We start from the raw sequence: 15969 nt of genomic DNA, 5'->3' as shown, positions 1-15969 counted from the left end.
AAATGAGGAAAACACAGTTTCTTCAACAAATGATGTTGGGAAGCCTGTTTATCCACATGCAAAAGAACGGAAGCAAAGCCCCATCTTACACAAAACAAAAATCAACTCAAAATAGTTAAAGATCTAAATAGTTAAGACATGAAACCATAAAATTTCTAGAAGAAAACATGAGAGGAAAAGCTTCATAACATTGAACTTGGCAAAGATTTCTGAATTACCAAAAGCACAGGCAAAAACAAAACCAAACAAACAAAAGCAAACACAGACAAGTAGGGCTATAGTAAATGAAAAATCTTCAACATGGCAAAGAAAAAAAGAACCACAACTTTCTGAAACGGTGACCTGAAAAAAACAGAAGAAAATATTTGTAATACATTTAATAAGTGGTCAATATTCAAAATATAGAAGGAACACCTACAATTAAATTGCAAAGGAAGAACGACAACAAGAAAGCAAAAACAACATGTACACAAAAAAGAGAGCTCAAGAAAGGAAAGAACTTAAATAGATGTTCCTCTAAAGACGACAACCAACTGACCAACAGGCATTGAAAAGATGGTCCACACTGCTCATTATGAGGACAATGCAAATGTGATATAGTATGATTTATATTGTTTGGTCTATTACACTTGTTTTCTGGTACAACCCCTGGAATCTCTAGCTTGATAATTATGTGTTATGTCAAGACTGACGGCTGGTGACCCCAAAGAACCCTAGGATACAGACTGGTGGCCCAAAGATCGTATCAGGACTTATAACCCCAGCCCACAACTTCCCTGGAGAGGGCTGAGGGGAGGGCCTGCAAGCTGAATTATCTCCAAGGACCAGTGATTCAGTCAATTGTGTTTTCAAAATGAAGCCTCCATAAAACCCCCCAAGAGTTCGGTTCAGAAGAAATCTGGACAACGGGGCAGGTGGAAATTCCTAGAGCTCCACTCCTCCCAGATCCTACTCTGTGCATTTCTCCCATCCGGCTGTCCCTCTGTGTCCTTTGTAATACTGTTACAATAAGTGGGTAAATACAAGTAAAGCGGTTTTTCCTGAGTTCTGTGGGCAACTCTGACAAACTAACTTGAGGAGGTTGTGGGAACTCCTGACTTACAGCTGTTGGTTGAAAGTGTAGGTGACAATCTACTATTTGTAACTGGTATTTGAAGTGAGGGTGTAGTCTTGGGGGGCTGAGCCCCCATCTGTGGCATCTGAAGCTATCTCAATGAAAACAGCATCAGAGTTGAGTTCAATTTGCTGGTATCTGCTGGAGAATCTGGGCTCACGGAAGGATTCCCTACTGGGAGTTGAGAACCCGGAGTGGGAAAACACTTTTGAGTTTTTCTTATTTCTAGTAACAAACCCAAACTATAACTAGATATTACCTAGTTACTTGTTAGGATGGCTCACACAAACAAACCAAAAATAACAAGTGTTGGTGAGGATGTGGGGAAACTGGAACCTGTATGTTCTGTATGTAGTTGGGGTGTAAATTGGTACAGGGACTTTGTAAAACAGCATGGGGTTCTTCACTAAAAATAAAAGATACACATCATTCAACAATTCCACTTTTGGATATTTACCCCCCCCCAAAAAAAAAAATTAGTATTTTGAAGAGATATTTGCACTCCATGTTCATTACAGCATTATTCACAATAACCAAAGAGGTGGGAAGAAACCAAATGTCCATGAGTGGATAAATGCATCAGAAAAATGTGGTATATACATGTCAAGTAATATTACACATTAAAAACACGGAAGATTCTGACACGTGCTACAACATGGATGAATCTTGAAGACATTATGCTCAATGAGATAAGCCTGTCAAGAAGGCCAAATTCGGGCTGGGGATATAGCTCAGTTGGTAGAGTGCTTGCCTTGCAAGCATAAGGCCCTGGGTTCAATCCCCAGCACGACAAAAAAAAAAAAAAAGGAGGCCAAATTCTACATGATTCCACTTACGAGTTAACTAAAACAAACTTACAGAAATAAAGTAGAACGGTGGGTACCAAGGGCTGAAGGGGGAAGGAAACTGGGTGCAGAGATTCAGCCATATAAGATGAAAAAGTTTCTAGGTCTGCTGTACAGCACAGGGCTCATGGTTGACAGTACTGTACTGCACATTTACAAACTTTAGGGGCTAGTTCTCATAGTATGCATATTTCTCACCACTAAAAAAGTCTTTTCCTGTCACATCATGAAGGGAATGTTGCAACTGTCTTCCTATTGGTCCTAATTCAGTGTCTGCCCCCTCAATGGATGCTAGACTCTTTCTAGGGCTTGGGAAGCTGTACTCCTTCCTGCTAACAAGTTAGTCAACAACACACAACTTTCCTATCCTCACCCACACAGAACCAGGGAGATGGAAGTTCTAGGTACAACCTGGAAAGGGCCAGGACCTATCAACTGAATCCCAGAGGTCCAGACTGGAGGATGAGAAGAAAGAACCCTTACAGGAAATATACCCAGGCAATTTGGAATTTATCTGCCCTGTTAAAGTATAGATGTTTCAGGAATCCAGTGGAAATGTATATACTCAGCATTAAGTAGGGTCAAAATAAAGATAACAATGCACAAATGAAGGCTGTAACTAACCTGTAGAGTAAATATCTATGCAGACAGTTGCTGCTACTGGTCTGTTCCTGCACAGATCACTTGAAGTCTAACTTACCAACTTATGTTCAGATCTTACTGAATGATTAGAACAAAACCCACCCACTCCTCCCCTCATGCATGTATATCCAAGGATGACTTTTTTACACAAATACACACAGAATTTAAGCATCAATTAAACAGTCTTATGGGTGTTTGATGTGGCTTTTTTGGGGGTACAAAGTGAGCATTTTGGAGCACCTTGTTTAAATATGATTTCATAAAGTTCTGTAGATTTTATTTTATATCCATTGTACTTTTACCTTTTGTAAATAAAGAACTGTTCCCTTCAGGACAGCATAAAAGGTTTTCCATCCTCGCTTTCCTCTTGGAGCTAGAAGAAGAAAATTAAAAAAAAAAAAAAAAATTTATTAGAAAGAAACCAGCATTTCAGAAGAATATAAAACATCAACATGGTGATTATGTTTCCATGTTCTCAGTTAATTAGTTATCAAAACAATGTTGAGAACTGAAATTTTCTTGAGCTTTTGGGCATATCAGGTAGTATTCTAAAATGTTTTCCAAGTGTTGTCTTATTTAATCCTCACAGTATTTAATTAATCCAGCAGGCAGGTTCTATGAATCATCTTTTTTTTTTTTTTTTTAAACAAAACCAAAGCACAGAGAAGTAAATTGCTTATGGTCACACAACTGGGAAAAGGAGAAACTAGAAACAGGAATCCAGGGGGTATGTCTCAACTCTCTGCCCCCCAGTGTAGGTGACTCAGACTTACTGAATGATTAGAACAAAACCCACCCACTCCTCCCCTCATGCATGTATATCCAAGGATGACTTTTTTACACAAATACACACAGAATTTAAGCATCAATTAAACAGTCTTATGGGTGTTTGATGTGGCTTTTTTAGGGGTACAAAGTGAGCATGGTGGAGCACCTTGTTTAAATATGATTTCATAAAGCCAGAAAGTCAGACTGCAGATCCACATCCATCCAAGAGAAAGAATAACGATGAGGTCAAGAGAGGGCCTCTCTCCTGGTATTACTTCCACACGCCCCCAACCAGATCATAGTTTTGTTATCACTCTTCTGGCAATTAGGGCAGATTTTTGCTGCAAATAACTTTTTTGGTCTAAATGACTTTCACAAGACTGTGAATGACTTGAAAGGGTATTCTTCGTTTTTTTTTTTTTTTTTTTTTTTTTTTTCCTTATTGGTGCATTATAATGTTGTACCTAATGGTGCGGTTTGTTGTTACATATTCACACATGCCCACAGTGGAACAATAAAATTTGGGCAATATCACGCCCCAGTATTTCCCCTCATATCCTTCATCTTTAGAATTGACAGAATCTAGCATAGTGCAAGGCAGATGTTAGACATAACGAAGATTCTCCAAGTTAATTTTTCCAGAAGTCTTTATATTCCTTTAGTTTATTTAGCTGGCATAGAATGTAGAACTACTCTGTTCAACTTAAACGCATATAAATTGTCCCAGAGAAAGAACAGATTCGCAAAACAACTTACTACTTACTCTTAACTCTTTAATCAAACTAAAATCTGCACCGGAAAACCTTACTACCTGAACATCATTTTTCTAAACATTAGTCAACGACAGAGGCAAGACCATTTATTTATTCACATTTGTCAAACATGTGGCTGTCTTTAGATCACCTTTAACTTGGACACCTGAACCAAGGTGGGAAGTGGATCGCTCTCAACACAGACCCTTTAAATCTCTTTTGATTCAGGCTTGGAAAGGAGGAGAATATTCCCCTGCAGGACCCAGGGGCTCCTGCCAGCACCACACTGAGATATCCACCTGGCAAGAAAGGCCGCAAAACATCCGCTCTGCAGGGTTTCAGGGGAAATAAAAAATACCATCCCTTCTGTTTCCACTAAGTGGTTTAAAAAAAAAAAAAAAAGTGTGTGGGGGCGTGCAGGGGGGGCACACCATGATCTTCTTTGTAAAGAAAACAAATGACTAAAAAAGAGACACGGATCAAACCTACAATAAATACTCATTTCGATGTTCCACAGAGGACACTTCTGACACTGCGGGACGGGAGGCAGCGTGGAAAGCAGACCAGCTAGCTGGTTTCCATCCCCTTCTAAGCCTCTCCTCGTCCTAAGCCCACCCCTGGCTGGGAACCTCCTGACCGGTCACTCAGCTCTCAGGACTTCGGCTGCTTCATTTTCATAAGGGGGTAATTTCTATGACTTAAAGCAAAGCACTGGCTAACCACTGGAGAGCAGCCTTCCTGTTCTCCATAGGAGGATCTAGGCCCTGCCATTTAAAAGCCTTCCTCGAAGCCCTCAAGTTAGTTTAGTGGGATCTCAAGATCCCTGCAGTTCAAATATCTACAAAATCTGTTTTGCTACTTGTGACGTTAAAAAAAAAAAAAAAATCTATAAACTCTTGTGTAAGTTCTTTCCATTGCCATGTGAAGTCTCTTAGAAACAGATTCCAAAGAGCTCTACAATTAAACTGTGATCTTAAACGTCACCCTTGAGTGACTAGCGTCCACTGAGTCACCTTCTACCTCACCTCTACTTTCCCATCTCCCACAGAAGAGTAAGATTTAATCTTGTCCATGGTCAATTACAATTTAGTGGTTTAAGACTTGAACGAAGCAACCTATAGCCCTCCCTACAAGATAACTTAAAAGTAAATTCTCACAAGTACACAGCTAGCATATACAGAAGCAGTTCCCTAAGTGCTCTGACACATACATATCCATTCAACACACACCATGCTGCTGAGGGTAACGTACGATTATTACGTCCAGTTTACACCAGTGGACCTCAGTGTACGGGGACAACTGAGCTCTGGAGCAGGCGGAGAGGGCTCTCCAGGGGAAGGCCCAGCTGCTCAGACTTCACACCACTCACTCGGAGCTGCTATTGCTGCTGTGCACGATAAGGCTCACCATGCGGCATGGGGGCTGGATGCCCATGGACGAAGAGCCCGTTCATCAGAACCATGACTGCGGAATGCAGACACAGACTTCCTAGCACGTGCGTTACTAAGCACGTAAGGCTGACTGAAGAACTGCAATCACTTAATGAACAAGATGGAAGGAAGGAGAAGATCACGGGTGGACACCAACTTATCTGACTAGGAGGCTTTGACTGCAGAGGTGGAAGGGGTGGGGAGACGCGTTTTGAGGAAAAGCCAGGTAGCTACTGAGAGCGCGCTTACAGAACTTAAAGACACCCTCTGATGTCTGGATCACACTTTCAAAGCAGTTGTTAATATGTCTCTTTCAAGTCCAAAGATGATCAATTGCTCTCCTTCCCCAAACTAAACAGGCCTTGGAATGTTTTAATTCTAGTCATCTGCCTCCAACCTTACATAATGCTATTACTTAGCTTTTTAAACAACTGCTACTGAAATAGATATTTTTTTATAAATGTTTACTGCTTAGATTTACCCTGTTATCTTTTATCTGTCTTCATCACCTCTTTCCAAGCCTCCAGCTCTTCTTCAGAGGCCATTTTCAATTATTTCTTGAAGTATATCCTGAGAAGTCCCTTCAGTAAGGATCTTCTGGGGCTGAATTTTTTTCTACTCTTGTTTACAAAAAAATTAATTTCATTAAAAAATTATAGGTTGACAATGACTTTTTCTAATGAAGATAATATCTGACCACCTCTTCTATATTATAGGGAGGTTTTCCCTGAGTCTAAAGGTGAGTCTAAGTTAGGGTGCTGGGCTTCCTGTGTACCATTTTGGAAAACCTGTAGCCACCTGGTCTCTTCCTCTGCTGTCTTCAGAACTGCCTCCCGGGCTCACTGACTCCTCACTGCCTCCCCTGTGTGCCTCTCTGCTCCCGTAGAACCTCACGCTCTTCATTCTTCAGTGCCCAGAGCTCTGTGATTTCACTTCCAGCCCTGGTTGGCACCAGATCCTGCAGCCCCGTGGAGGTTTAGTGCCGCAGGACTAGCTTCCCTCCCTGGATGTGCACTCAGGCTTTCTTTCTGGCCTCCCCAGATTTCTCTTTGACTGTTACAAGTTCCTCCATTGATTTGAAAGGTCTTTAAAATATTTTTTTTTTCTCTCACCTTTAGATGTTTTATCACACAAGAGTTCAGAATTCCTACTCTAATATAAAGTGATAAATCTACTTTTAAAAATCTTTCCCTTTTGTTAACAAAAGAATTTATTCATGAACTCGGTAATCGAGGAAGAATTCATTTGGAACAGGATACAGGAGCTTTTGGGGGTTAAGGATAGAGAGAGGGAAATCAGAACAAGGGAAACCAACCAGTAGGGGAGCTATTGTGAGGGCCTAGATGAGAGACAAGGGCCAGAACAGAGTGCAAAATAAAGAAATGCAAGGAGAGAGGCGAGGTGGTGACTCTCAGGACCCACGCCGTGGTCCAGCGCCACCATCGGGCTAGCATTATACACAACTGTTGTATTTGGTCCAAACAATCCTTCCAGGTAGGCACTACCTCTTTCTTATTGACGTCTCTATAACTAATTACATTTGCCGCTCTGAAAGGTAAGCAAGCTGAAGAGGTCACCCATCTGAGGATTTCCAAGTTATCGTTAGAGGGCAATTCAGAGGAAGAGAGATGTTCTAGGGATATGTGAAGACGGGGAAATCACCGGAGTGACACTCCTTTGGGCCAGTCAGACCTGCTCCCTCTGTGACGAGATGACGAGACCAGAAATCAGAGACTTTCTCCAATTGTTCTTTTTTTTTTGGGGGGGGGGGCACTGGGGATCGAATCCAGGGCCTTGTGTTTAAAAGGCAAGCACTCTACCGACTGAGCTATCTCCCCAGCCCTCCAATCGCTCTTAACTCTAGGGTATTCACAGGCAGCCCTGCTCAGGGCTACAAATCTCAGATGAGAGGCACAATCCCTGGGTCTGCCCACTCATTGCTGCAGGAAAATATGCTACTGGCAATGATAATTATAGTAGTAGTGATAGCAGCAGCTAACGTTTACTGAGTGCATATGGTTTTAGGCAAGGTTCCAAGAGTCGACATGTAAAAACTAACACCTGCAACTCTATGAGGGAGCCACGATGATCACGATCACGTGTATAGGCGTGGAATCTGCAACCCCAACTGCTAGGTGGCACCTGCCTGCCCACGGCACAGTGCATTTTCACTGTGGTTTGAAGATATGAAAAGGCCAGTTAAATCAGACTCAGGATATAGTTTCTTGGATAACTAAGTCACAGAGGTGATTAGATTATTTATGAACCAATTCACCAGGGGCCCTGATCTGTCAGGAAAAAACATCATTCCAAATGGAGTGAATGGAAATTTGTGGTAAACAGTCTGTGTAACTGACCCCACACATATTCCTGGCTTGGGGACTAGCTTCCTGTCCAGTGTGGGTTAAAGTAAAAATGCAAAAGTCAACAAATCTGATTGCTATTCTGTATCACACACACACAAAGATACACGCACACACAAAGACACAAGCACAAAGAACATACATATTTGCTGAAGAAAAATTGGCAGTTGCGCCAAAGATGGGTGCTCCTGGAACTCTCACTGAATCTTAAATCAATTATTTCCTCATCTTTATTGCATATTTGAATAAATCTATTTGGGAATATAAAGGACCATGAATAATACCATGAATAATCTTCTGGCTTCAGTTTACCAGTGATCTTTGTAAAAGAGTGAAATATACACCTGGGAATGAAAGGGTAGAACAGTTACCCTTCTTTCACAAAGAGGAAGGTATGAAATATTCCGTAATGCCTATATGCCAGCAAGACAAGTTGCTTATTTTTAAAATTCCTCCCAAACCCATGTTCATACTGAAGTTTATATTTGCATGCTATATTCTCCAACTTTAATTTCTTCCCAACTGCACTGGAAAAGGATTGTCCTTAAGATCTTACTACTCCAATTGTTCTACCTTATTCAAAAGGCAGATTATTTTGTCCTACATCAACATCTTGTCTTATTTTTGACCAATCCTCATTCTGGATTCCCCAATCATCTGTTCTCCCCCCACCCCGCTTTTTTTTTTTTCAAGTTTAATACCAGAAAGACATCCTATGAAAAGAAAGAGTATACATATTGCCTATTTTTCCATTTAATATGTCAACCTTCCCTTCTCATTTATTGTCTTGAAAATATTCTTCCATTGTCCCATGTGCAATGATAAAAACACCTCTCTTATCCCCTCAATAGCAGAGGTCAGTAGCCATATCTGCATCAAAGAGAAAAGATTCCTTTTCTCTACCCCAAGGGGCTGCAATGGTCTGAAGGCCAACAACCCTGCCAGGCCACGAAACACCAAGAATATGGGAAGGAGACAGTTCCGACACAAAATGCTCTCGGTATCTTTAGGTTCACAGAGAAAGATGTTCAAAATAAACTGCAATCCCAATGAGGTCATCCCAAAATAATCTCAGCACCTTGCTGAACCTCAGAAACAAAGATGCGGTCAGCAAAAGCTCTATCCTCATACAATGAGGACACTTCTATATTAGATTTGTGAAAGGCAGAAGGTATTTTTAAAGTTGCTTTATTTCCCTAGTGATGGTGTCTGAAAACTGGGCGAAATTCTCAAAGTGTCTACCCTGCGGGATGAAGTAATATGCCACCCAGACAGAGGCGATCTCCGTGTCATATCACTGGGGCCGCTGGCAGCTCTGGCACAGGAGTCTGCATTCTGCAGTTGGTCTGTGAAAGTTTTGGAAAAATTCACAGATGACAGATTCACAGATCATTAAATGAAGTTAAGGGTGCTCCCTGTACACTTATCCCCAACTTGCTTTTACAAAATATCCTCAGGCATCACAAAAAGTACTGTACTATTAAAGCTCAATTAACAGAGCAGGGCTCAGGCACTCTGAGATTATTGCTTGAAGCAGTCACATCCAAGCTGAGCATAACAGAAGCTACCAGTGGGAGACCAGTCAGACAATATTAAGCAACTGATAGTATTAATTATCCCCAGGTTTACATTAGGGTGGCAGAAATAAAACAGTATTGTTACAATGTTGTAGTTCTAAATCATCTTTGAAACACTTAAGGCAATTCACACATTAAAAAAAAAAATCAGTTAATCCTTACAATGTTCCTCTTTAGGGATACATTGTCCACTCTATTTTATAAACAGAAAAACTGGAGCCATAGTAAAGAAAACTTACACCTATTGTTTTCCCAGAAAAAATAAAAATATTTCCTTCTTTTGCATTTCAGGAATAGGTTTATATATGGATAGAAACCAGAACTGAAAGATTATCGTGTCCAAGGAGCTCTCTGGGAGGCTGCTGCTCACCCTGGACGAGGCACTGCCTTTGGTCTTCAAGACCTATGCCTTGCACCGATCTTGCAGAAAGTATTCTGAAGGGGGATGCAGGCACTTGGATTTTATTCTCGCCATGATGCCCATGATTTTTCTGATTTTGGATGCTACCTAACGTCTTTGGTTACGGATCTGTAACCTGGATGTGTTATGATGTAACATGATCACTCTATAATGTTGTTCAGGTATTCCCTGCAGGGTAGACACTTGGAGAATTTTGCTCGCTTTTCAGACACCATCACTCAGATACCTGCTTTACCCCTGAAGAGCCCAGGTAATATATGGAGGCAGTGAAAACAAACCAGGATAAGTTCTGTAAACCAAATGGTAGCCTGGTGCTACTCCTGAACAAGGAGGAAGCCATTACTCCTTCTTATGAGGAAGACTCAGAAGTTAGAGAAGATTTTAAGAATTTAATCTTAATCAGAACTTTACAGGAAAAAAAAAAGTCCAATAGGTTTTAGGCTTTCCTTTTGACCTTGACCTCCTACTAGAATGTTCCCTTCCCAGACACCATCATGACTTGCCCCTCCTTCATTCAGGCCTCTGCTCGAAGTGTCAACTCAACCAGGCATGTCTCTTCTTGCCCTCTGCAACATAGCACCTGCCTACTTCCTTCACTCACCAACCTTAACTTTCTTTTTCCCTTTTTTGCTGTGCTGGAGTTCAGCCTAGGGCCTTGATCATGCCAGGCAAGAGCTCGACCACTGAGTGACACTTTGGTCTCGGCTTTATTTTTCTTTGTCTCACCTGTATGAATTTATCACTGATGGATTATGGACCCACCCCTCCCCCATACTAGAAAGGAACCTCCAGGAAATACTTTGATGTGTTGCTATGTCCACACAGCAGATTCACCCCCACCCCAGGTGAAAAGCAGCTGTCCTAAACAGGCATGCAGTGGTTTCATTCAACAAACATTACAGGGGAGATGTTTAAAAATGTTTTCTCCATCACTTAGGTGAAACACATAAGAAAACTTGGGTTGCTTAAAGACAAAGGAGAGAGAGGAAAAAAAGATGTTAAGGGGCTGGGGAGATAGCTCAGTTGGTAGAGTGTTTGCCTTGCAAGCACAAGGCCCTGGGTTAGATCCCCAGCATCCCCCCCCCCCCCAAAAAAAAAGACATTTACTATGGAACTAGGATGTTAGTAAGCACACCAGCTCACAGGAACTGACATAGAGTGATAAATTATGATGGGTTTTCTAAATTAAAACAAGACACATCTGGGATAAGTGACTTCAAAATTCTAGGAAATAAATGCCACCTTACCACCCTTGGAAAATGGATCTGAATGAAGAAAGGCAGGAGAACTTACTGTTTCGGAGAAACTCCTCAAAAGGTTGAGCACAGCATGATTTTACTCAAGTTCGATCACTTCACTGATGTGAAAGCTATGACCACCGAACTCCAAGAAAATCAAGCATCCAAATGATATTTTCATAATTCCTTAAGCAACTTATATAGGGTTTTTCATAAAACTTACAAGAAGCACAGTACTAAAATGAAAAGTATGTGAGAAGAGCAAGTAACTGCTGAATCAGACAAACGGGCCTCTCAAAGGACACCAAGCCAGGTCCCTTCAACTTCCCAGGCACCCAGTGACCCAGGGAACCACAGAGTTGAAGATCCTGCTGAGCATGCACTTCTGCAAATAGCAACTCAAGTAAGCCATTGTAATCCTAAAACAGCTGGAGGCTCACTGGCACCTTTAAAATGCCTGGGGGCCAAAGCTGCTGCAGGTCAATAAAAATGATTCCCACTGGAGAGGATGAGCATCCCCCAGACGTCTGTTCTGCAGGGAATATGACAACAGCTTGATTGCCTTCCCCCAAGTTAGAAACTCAAGGAGAGACTTCTGACTCCTTCCTCTGAGACAGGGTCCCTGGCCCTCACCCTGGGGCCAGGGGTTTGCCGTACATTTTGCACCAAGAAACCAGTCCACCCCCCGCAGGTTTCATCTTAAGTAATGACCCTGAAGGTTGAACTCAGCTTATCCCACGTCAGGTTACACTTCCTTCATTTATCAGATTTCCAGCACTCTCGAGCGCTTTCCACCTTTCTGTAAAAGGGCGACCAGGAGTACATCTTTAAGAGCAGGGTAACAGCAGTCTTTCTGCAAATCACTGCTTCGAAAACCCTAACCCATTCATCTTTCATCCCCAATTTGTTTACTGTAAATGGTTCAGTCAGCCTTCTGTGTCCTATGTTCCACATCTGAAGACTCAACCAACCATAGATATTTTCAAAAGCCAGAAAGTTTCAAAAAGCAAAACCTGAATTCACCGCACACTGAGCACTATGCTGAGTCCCCGGCCTAGGCAGACTCTGCGGCAGACTTCCATTTCCCAGACGTCCAATCTCTCCACCTAGAGTCTCGTTTGTGTACTGTGTAGTTAAGCCTATGATGGGTTGTATCTGTACTAAATAAACTTTCTGTGGTGTCATCATTCCTTAAGTAATACAGTATAATAACTATATATGTAGCATTTGCCTTTTATTAGGCATTAAGTAATACAGAAATTATTTAAACTACACGAACAGATGAGAATCCATTATCTGCAAATACTACATCAGTATATGAGCTGTCCTGGATCCAATCCCTTGCAGACGTCTAGGGAAGACTGTAGACTGTACTATGACAGCCGTTAACAGCATTTTTAAAAGAAAGGGAAAATACCATAATATTATCATAACCATTATTTTTTAATTGGTGATCATGCTGTGACAAATGTTACACCTGCTTCCATCTATCCTAATTCTGCACGTTTTTTCAATTTAATTATATTTCATTATGACTTTAAATAGCCCCTTCTATTAATGTTATTTTTAACTAATAAATGTTAAATAACATAAAACATTGATTTTCCCAGAGACAATCACTACCAGTAATTTGGTATTCAACCTTCTAATCATTTTACTATGTGTACAGTTGCCACATGAACTGTGATACTAGTTGCCTTAAATTGTTTCTAATTATATATCATGTCATTAAAAATGACTGCAAAGGATGGCATTATATTGTTCTAATATAGTTTATTTAGTGCATCTTTTATTGGCCATTAAGTTGCTTGCAAGAGGATGATATTCTGCAGCTACAATGGCATCTGGGTTTCTTCTATGTAGCAGGCATTCTGCTAAACACCAGGCAAGTACCCATCTCTACTGATTAGTCCACCTGAGGGTCTCTGCATTAGATGTTGGAATATTCTTATGCTTAATCTCTATGATCAAGGATTTCTTGAACTTTCTTTTGCAATTCAGCACTCAGCTCTGGGCGGAATGACATCCACTCAGGTGTCACCCACCCTCTCCCACCCAGGGTGAGGATTACTGGCAAACAGTTGGTGCTCAAAAATAATTTGAGTTTCAAAGTTCAAATTCTTAAGTCGGTACCACCTAGTAACATTGTTGTGCACGGATTTGTATCACATGATCAGCTCCTTTAGGAAACAGGTCCATCTCCAGTCTCCCTTTCTGTGGTTTCAGTTTCCTGTGATCCACTGTAGTCTGAAAATATTAATGGAAATTTTCAGAAATAAGCCGTTTGTAAATTTTAAATTGCATGCTGTTCTGAGTACTCTGATGTCATCTCCAGTCATCCTGCTCCATCCGGCCTCAGATATGAATCACCTCTGTCCAGCACATCCGTGCTGTTTACACAGTTAGTACCACAGTAGCCATTTCAGATCCACTATCCTAGCACTGTGGTATCTCATCATTTGTGTTCAAGTTTTCAACATTTTATTTAATAATGGTTCAAAGCACAAGATTAGTGATGCAGGCAATTTGTACTAAAAAGAAGCCTTTTAAAGAGCTTCCTTTCAGAGGAAAGGCAAACATTTAAGGAAAAGAAAGAAGTATCATATGCTGAGGCTTCTAAAATCTATGGTAAGAATGAATCACACCACGCAATTGTTAAGAAGGAAAATGAAATCCATGCTAATTTTGCTGTCACACCTCAAACAGCAAAAGTTCCAGCCATGGTGCATGGTGAGTGCTTAGTTAAGATGGAAAAGGCATTACATTATTGGTTTCTCTAGTGTCTACTATTCCAGACTTCCACTGGGGACCTTGGAACATAAGCTCCTGTGGATTTGGGAGACAGATGTCACAGTACCGAATTATGTTTTTCATGCTACAGACTGAACCCAAGACTAAGCTGGGGCTCTACCACTGCCCATCAAGACCCTATGCTGCATTTTTAATTTCAAGTTTTCATCAGATTATTGAACAATTTGCTATACTGTATTAATTTACCACAGCAGATACAAGACTTAATTTTTCTTCTTTCTCTCAAATGTTCACTAAACTTAAAGGGTAAACAGAACGAGTTGACAGTAAAAATAGAATAACTTCCAAAAATCAGACACAAGTGAAAACTGCATTCCTCTTTCAGAAAGAAATACGTCAGAGGTTCTGCACAGATTTTTTTTTGGCACTAAAAGATTGGCAGTTTATATTCCACTGTTCTTTGTCAAAAGTACTGCTTCTGAGGAGAATGGTGGGTGGCCTCTTCTCACCAACTTTCCTGCAGAAAAGGGTGGATTTTAAATTAAAGGCATCAAAGTGAAACTTATAAGCTTAAAACATTCTTTCAGTCTGAATGTAGAATTGTGAAGGAGTATTCCTCACCTAAAACAGATAAAATTCCACCAAAACACCACGATGTGACCGACAACTCCTTGAGAACCCATGGCTGCCATCACTGGGCTGCTCCTGGACCTCCTGTCGATAGCCCAAATCACTTCACCCTGCTGCCACAGCAGCGAAGTGCAAATGGGAAGGGAAACTAGTCTAGTTTTTAAATAATTGCTTTGCTTTGCCTTCATTTAAAGAATCTTTCTCTAACAGGAGGAGACAACTGTCTTGCGAGGGGTAAAAAAAAAAGATTCCACTTTGATTATCTCTTAATTATAGTGTCGCTGTTCCCAATGTTACACAATAGCAAAAAATTCTGCCTGCACTGCCTTCATAAACTATTTTCAGGATGTGTGACTCAGGATAACATCTACTCTCTCACTTTTGACATGTGGGTATACATTTTTAAAACTTTTGATTACAGGCAAGTGTGTAAATCTATCTACACTGAGCGATCCTCCCTAAAGATGCCAGGTGCCACCTAACTCTGTCTCTGTGACTACTCCTCACGCCCAAAGTATTTAAGATGAGACTGAAAATCCGTACCATCAAGAGTTCCTCACATCCTGAAAGAGCAGTTCATGTTACAATATTTCAAATTAGAAACTAATCTCAGGTGGGCAAAATGAAAGAATAATCTATCCTGAAAATGCAGTAATGTGTTTAAGATATTTAAAAATAACTAAGGTGATAAGTTCACACAACTTGCCTCTTTCAATTCATTCCTTTCCTACTTCTCTGGTCCCTTTTTCCAAAAGAAACTACTGTTTAACATTCGAGCTATTTTTTCCTGAGAGTTAATTACCATCATACACTGAAACAAGGTGCTTCTAACACTCAATGTCATAGTAGGTTATAAACATTCTCTGTTGGTTTTCTGCTATGACAAGTAAGGATACCCCATATGTCTTCCTGATATGCAAGCATTTTTATTTGTATTTATACTGATGATCCTGACATGCTCTTCCTCAATGAAGATTTTTTTCCCCCTAGCTTTATTGAGGTATTGGCAAATAAAACAATTGTATGTATTTCTAGTGTACAATTTGATGTTTAAATATATGCATACATCATTAAATAATTACCAATATCAAACCTAATTACTGTACCTTTCACTTTACATCATTATTTTCCTATTTATTTTTGAATCAAGGAATAGATTATTATTATTTCCTCAGTATCAACAGTATCTTTTGACTTTCTCTCCATAAGAGGAGCTTAATGGCTCTTTCTGTTTCCCCTTGCTCTTTTTCCCTCCTTTACCTTTCAGCTTCTTTCACTGGACTCTTACAGGATCAAATAGGACAACATTTCTGTTCTACTTTGTAACCATAATTAAAGTGCTCACATTCCTAAATGTGAACAATGAGCAAAATTCTATTCTTGTTTTAAAGTTGTTAAATTTTACACTATTGTGATGACAATCATGAAAGATTTTGTT

At 40.5% G+C, this 15969-nt stretch overlaps 1 protein-coding gene across 6 annotated transcripts in view; it reads right to left on the bottom strand.

The window, feature by feature from the left end:
- PSD3 (pleckstrin and Sec7 domain containing 3) overlaps positions 1-15969 on the bottom strand; it is a 593519-nt gene that overhangs the window by 69507 nt on the left and 508043 nt on the right. For all 6 annotated transcript variants that reach the window (XM_079143340.1, XM_079143339.1, XM_079143341.1 and 3 more), the window contains one exon: positions 2904-2974. In XM_079143340.1, coding sequence (XP_078999466.1) covers positions 2904-2974 — 71 coding nt within the window. The remainder of the gene's footprint in view (positions 1-2903; positions 2975-15969) is intronic.

This window comes from Sciurus vulgaris (assembly GCF_902686455.1).
Source record: "Sciurus vulgaris genome assembly, chromosome: 5".
NCBI lineage: Eukaryota > Metazoa > Chordata > Mammalia > Rodentia > Sciuridae > Sciurus > Sciurus vulgaris.
The sequence above is the reverse complement of the archived record's forward strand: the minus strand, read 5'-3'. Positions and strand labels throughout refer to the sequence as shown.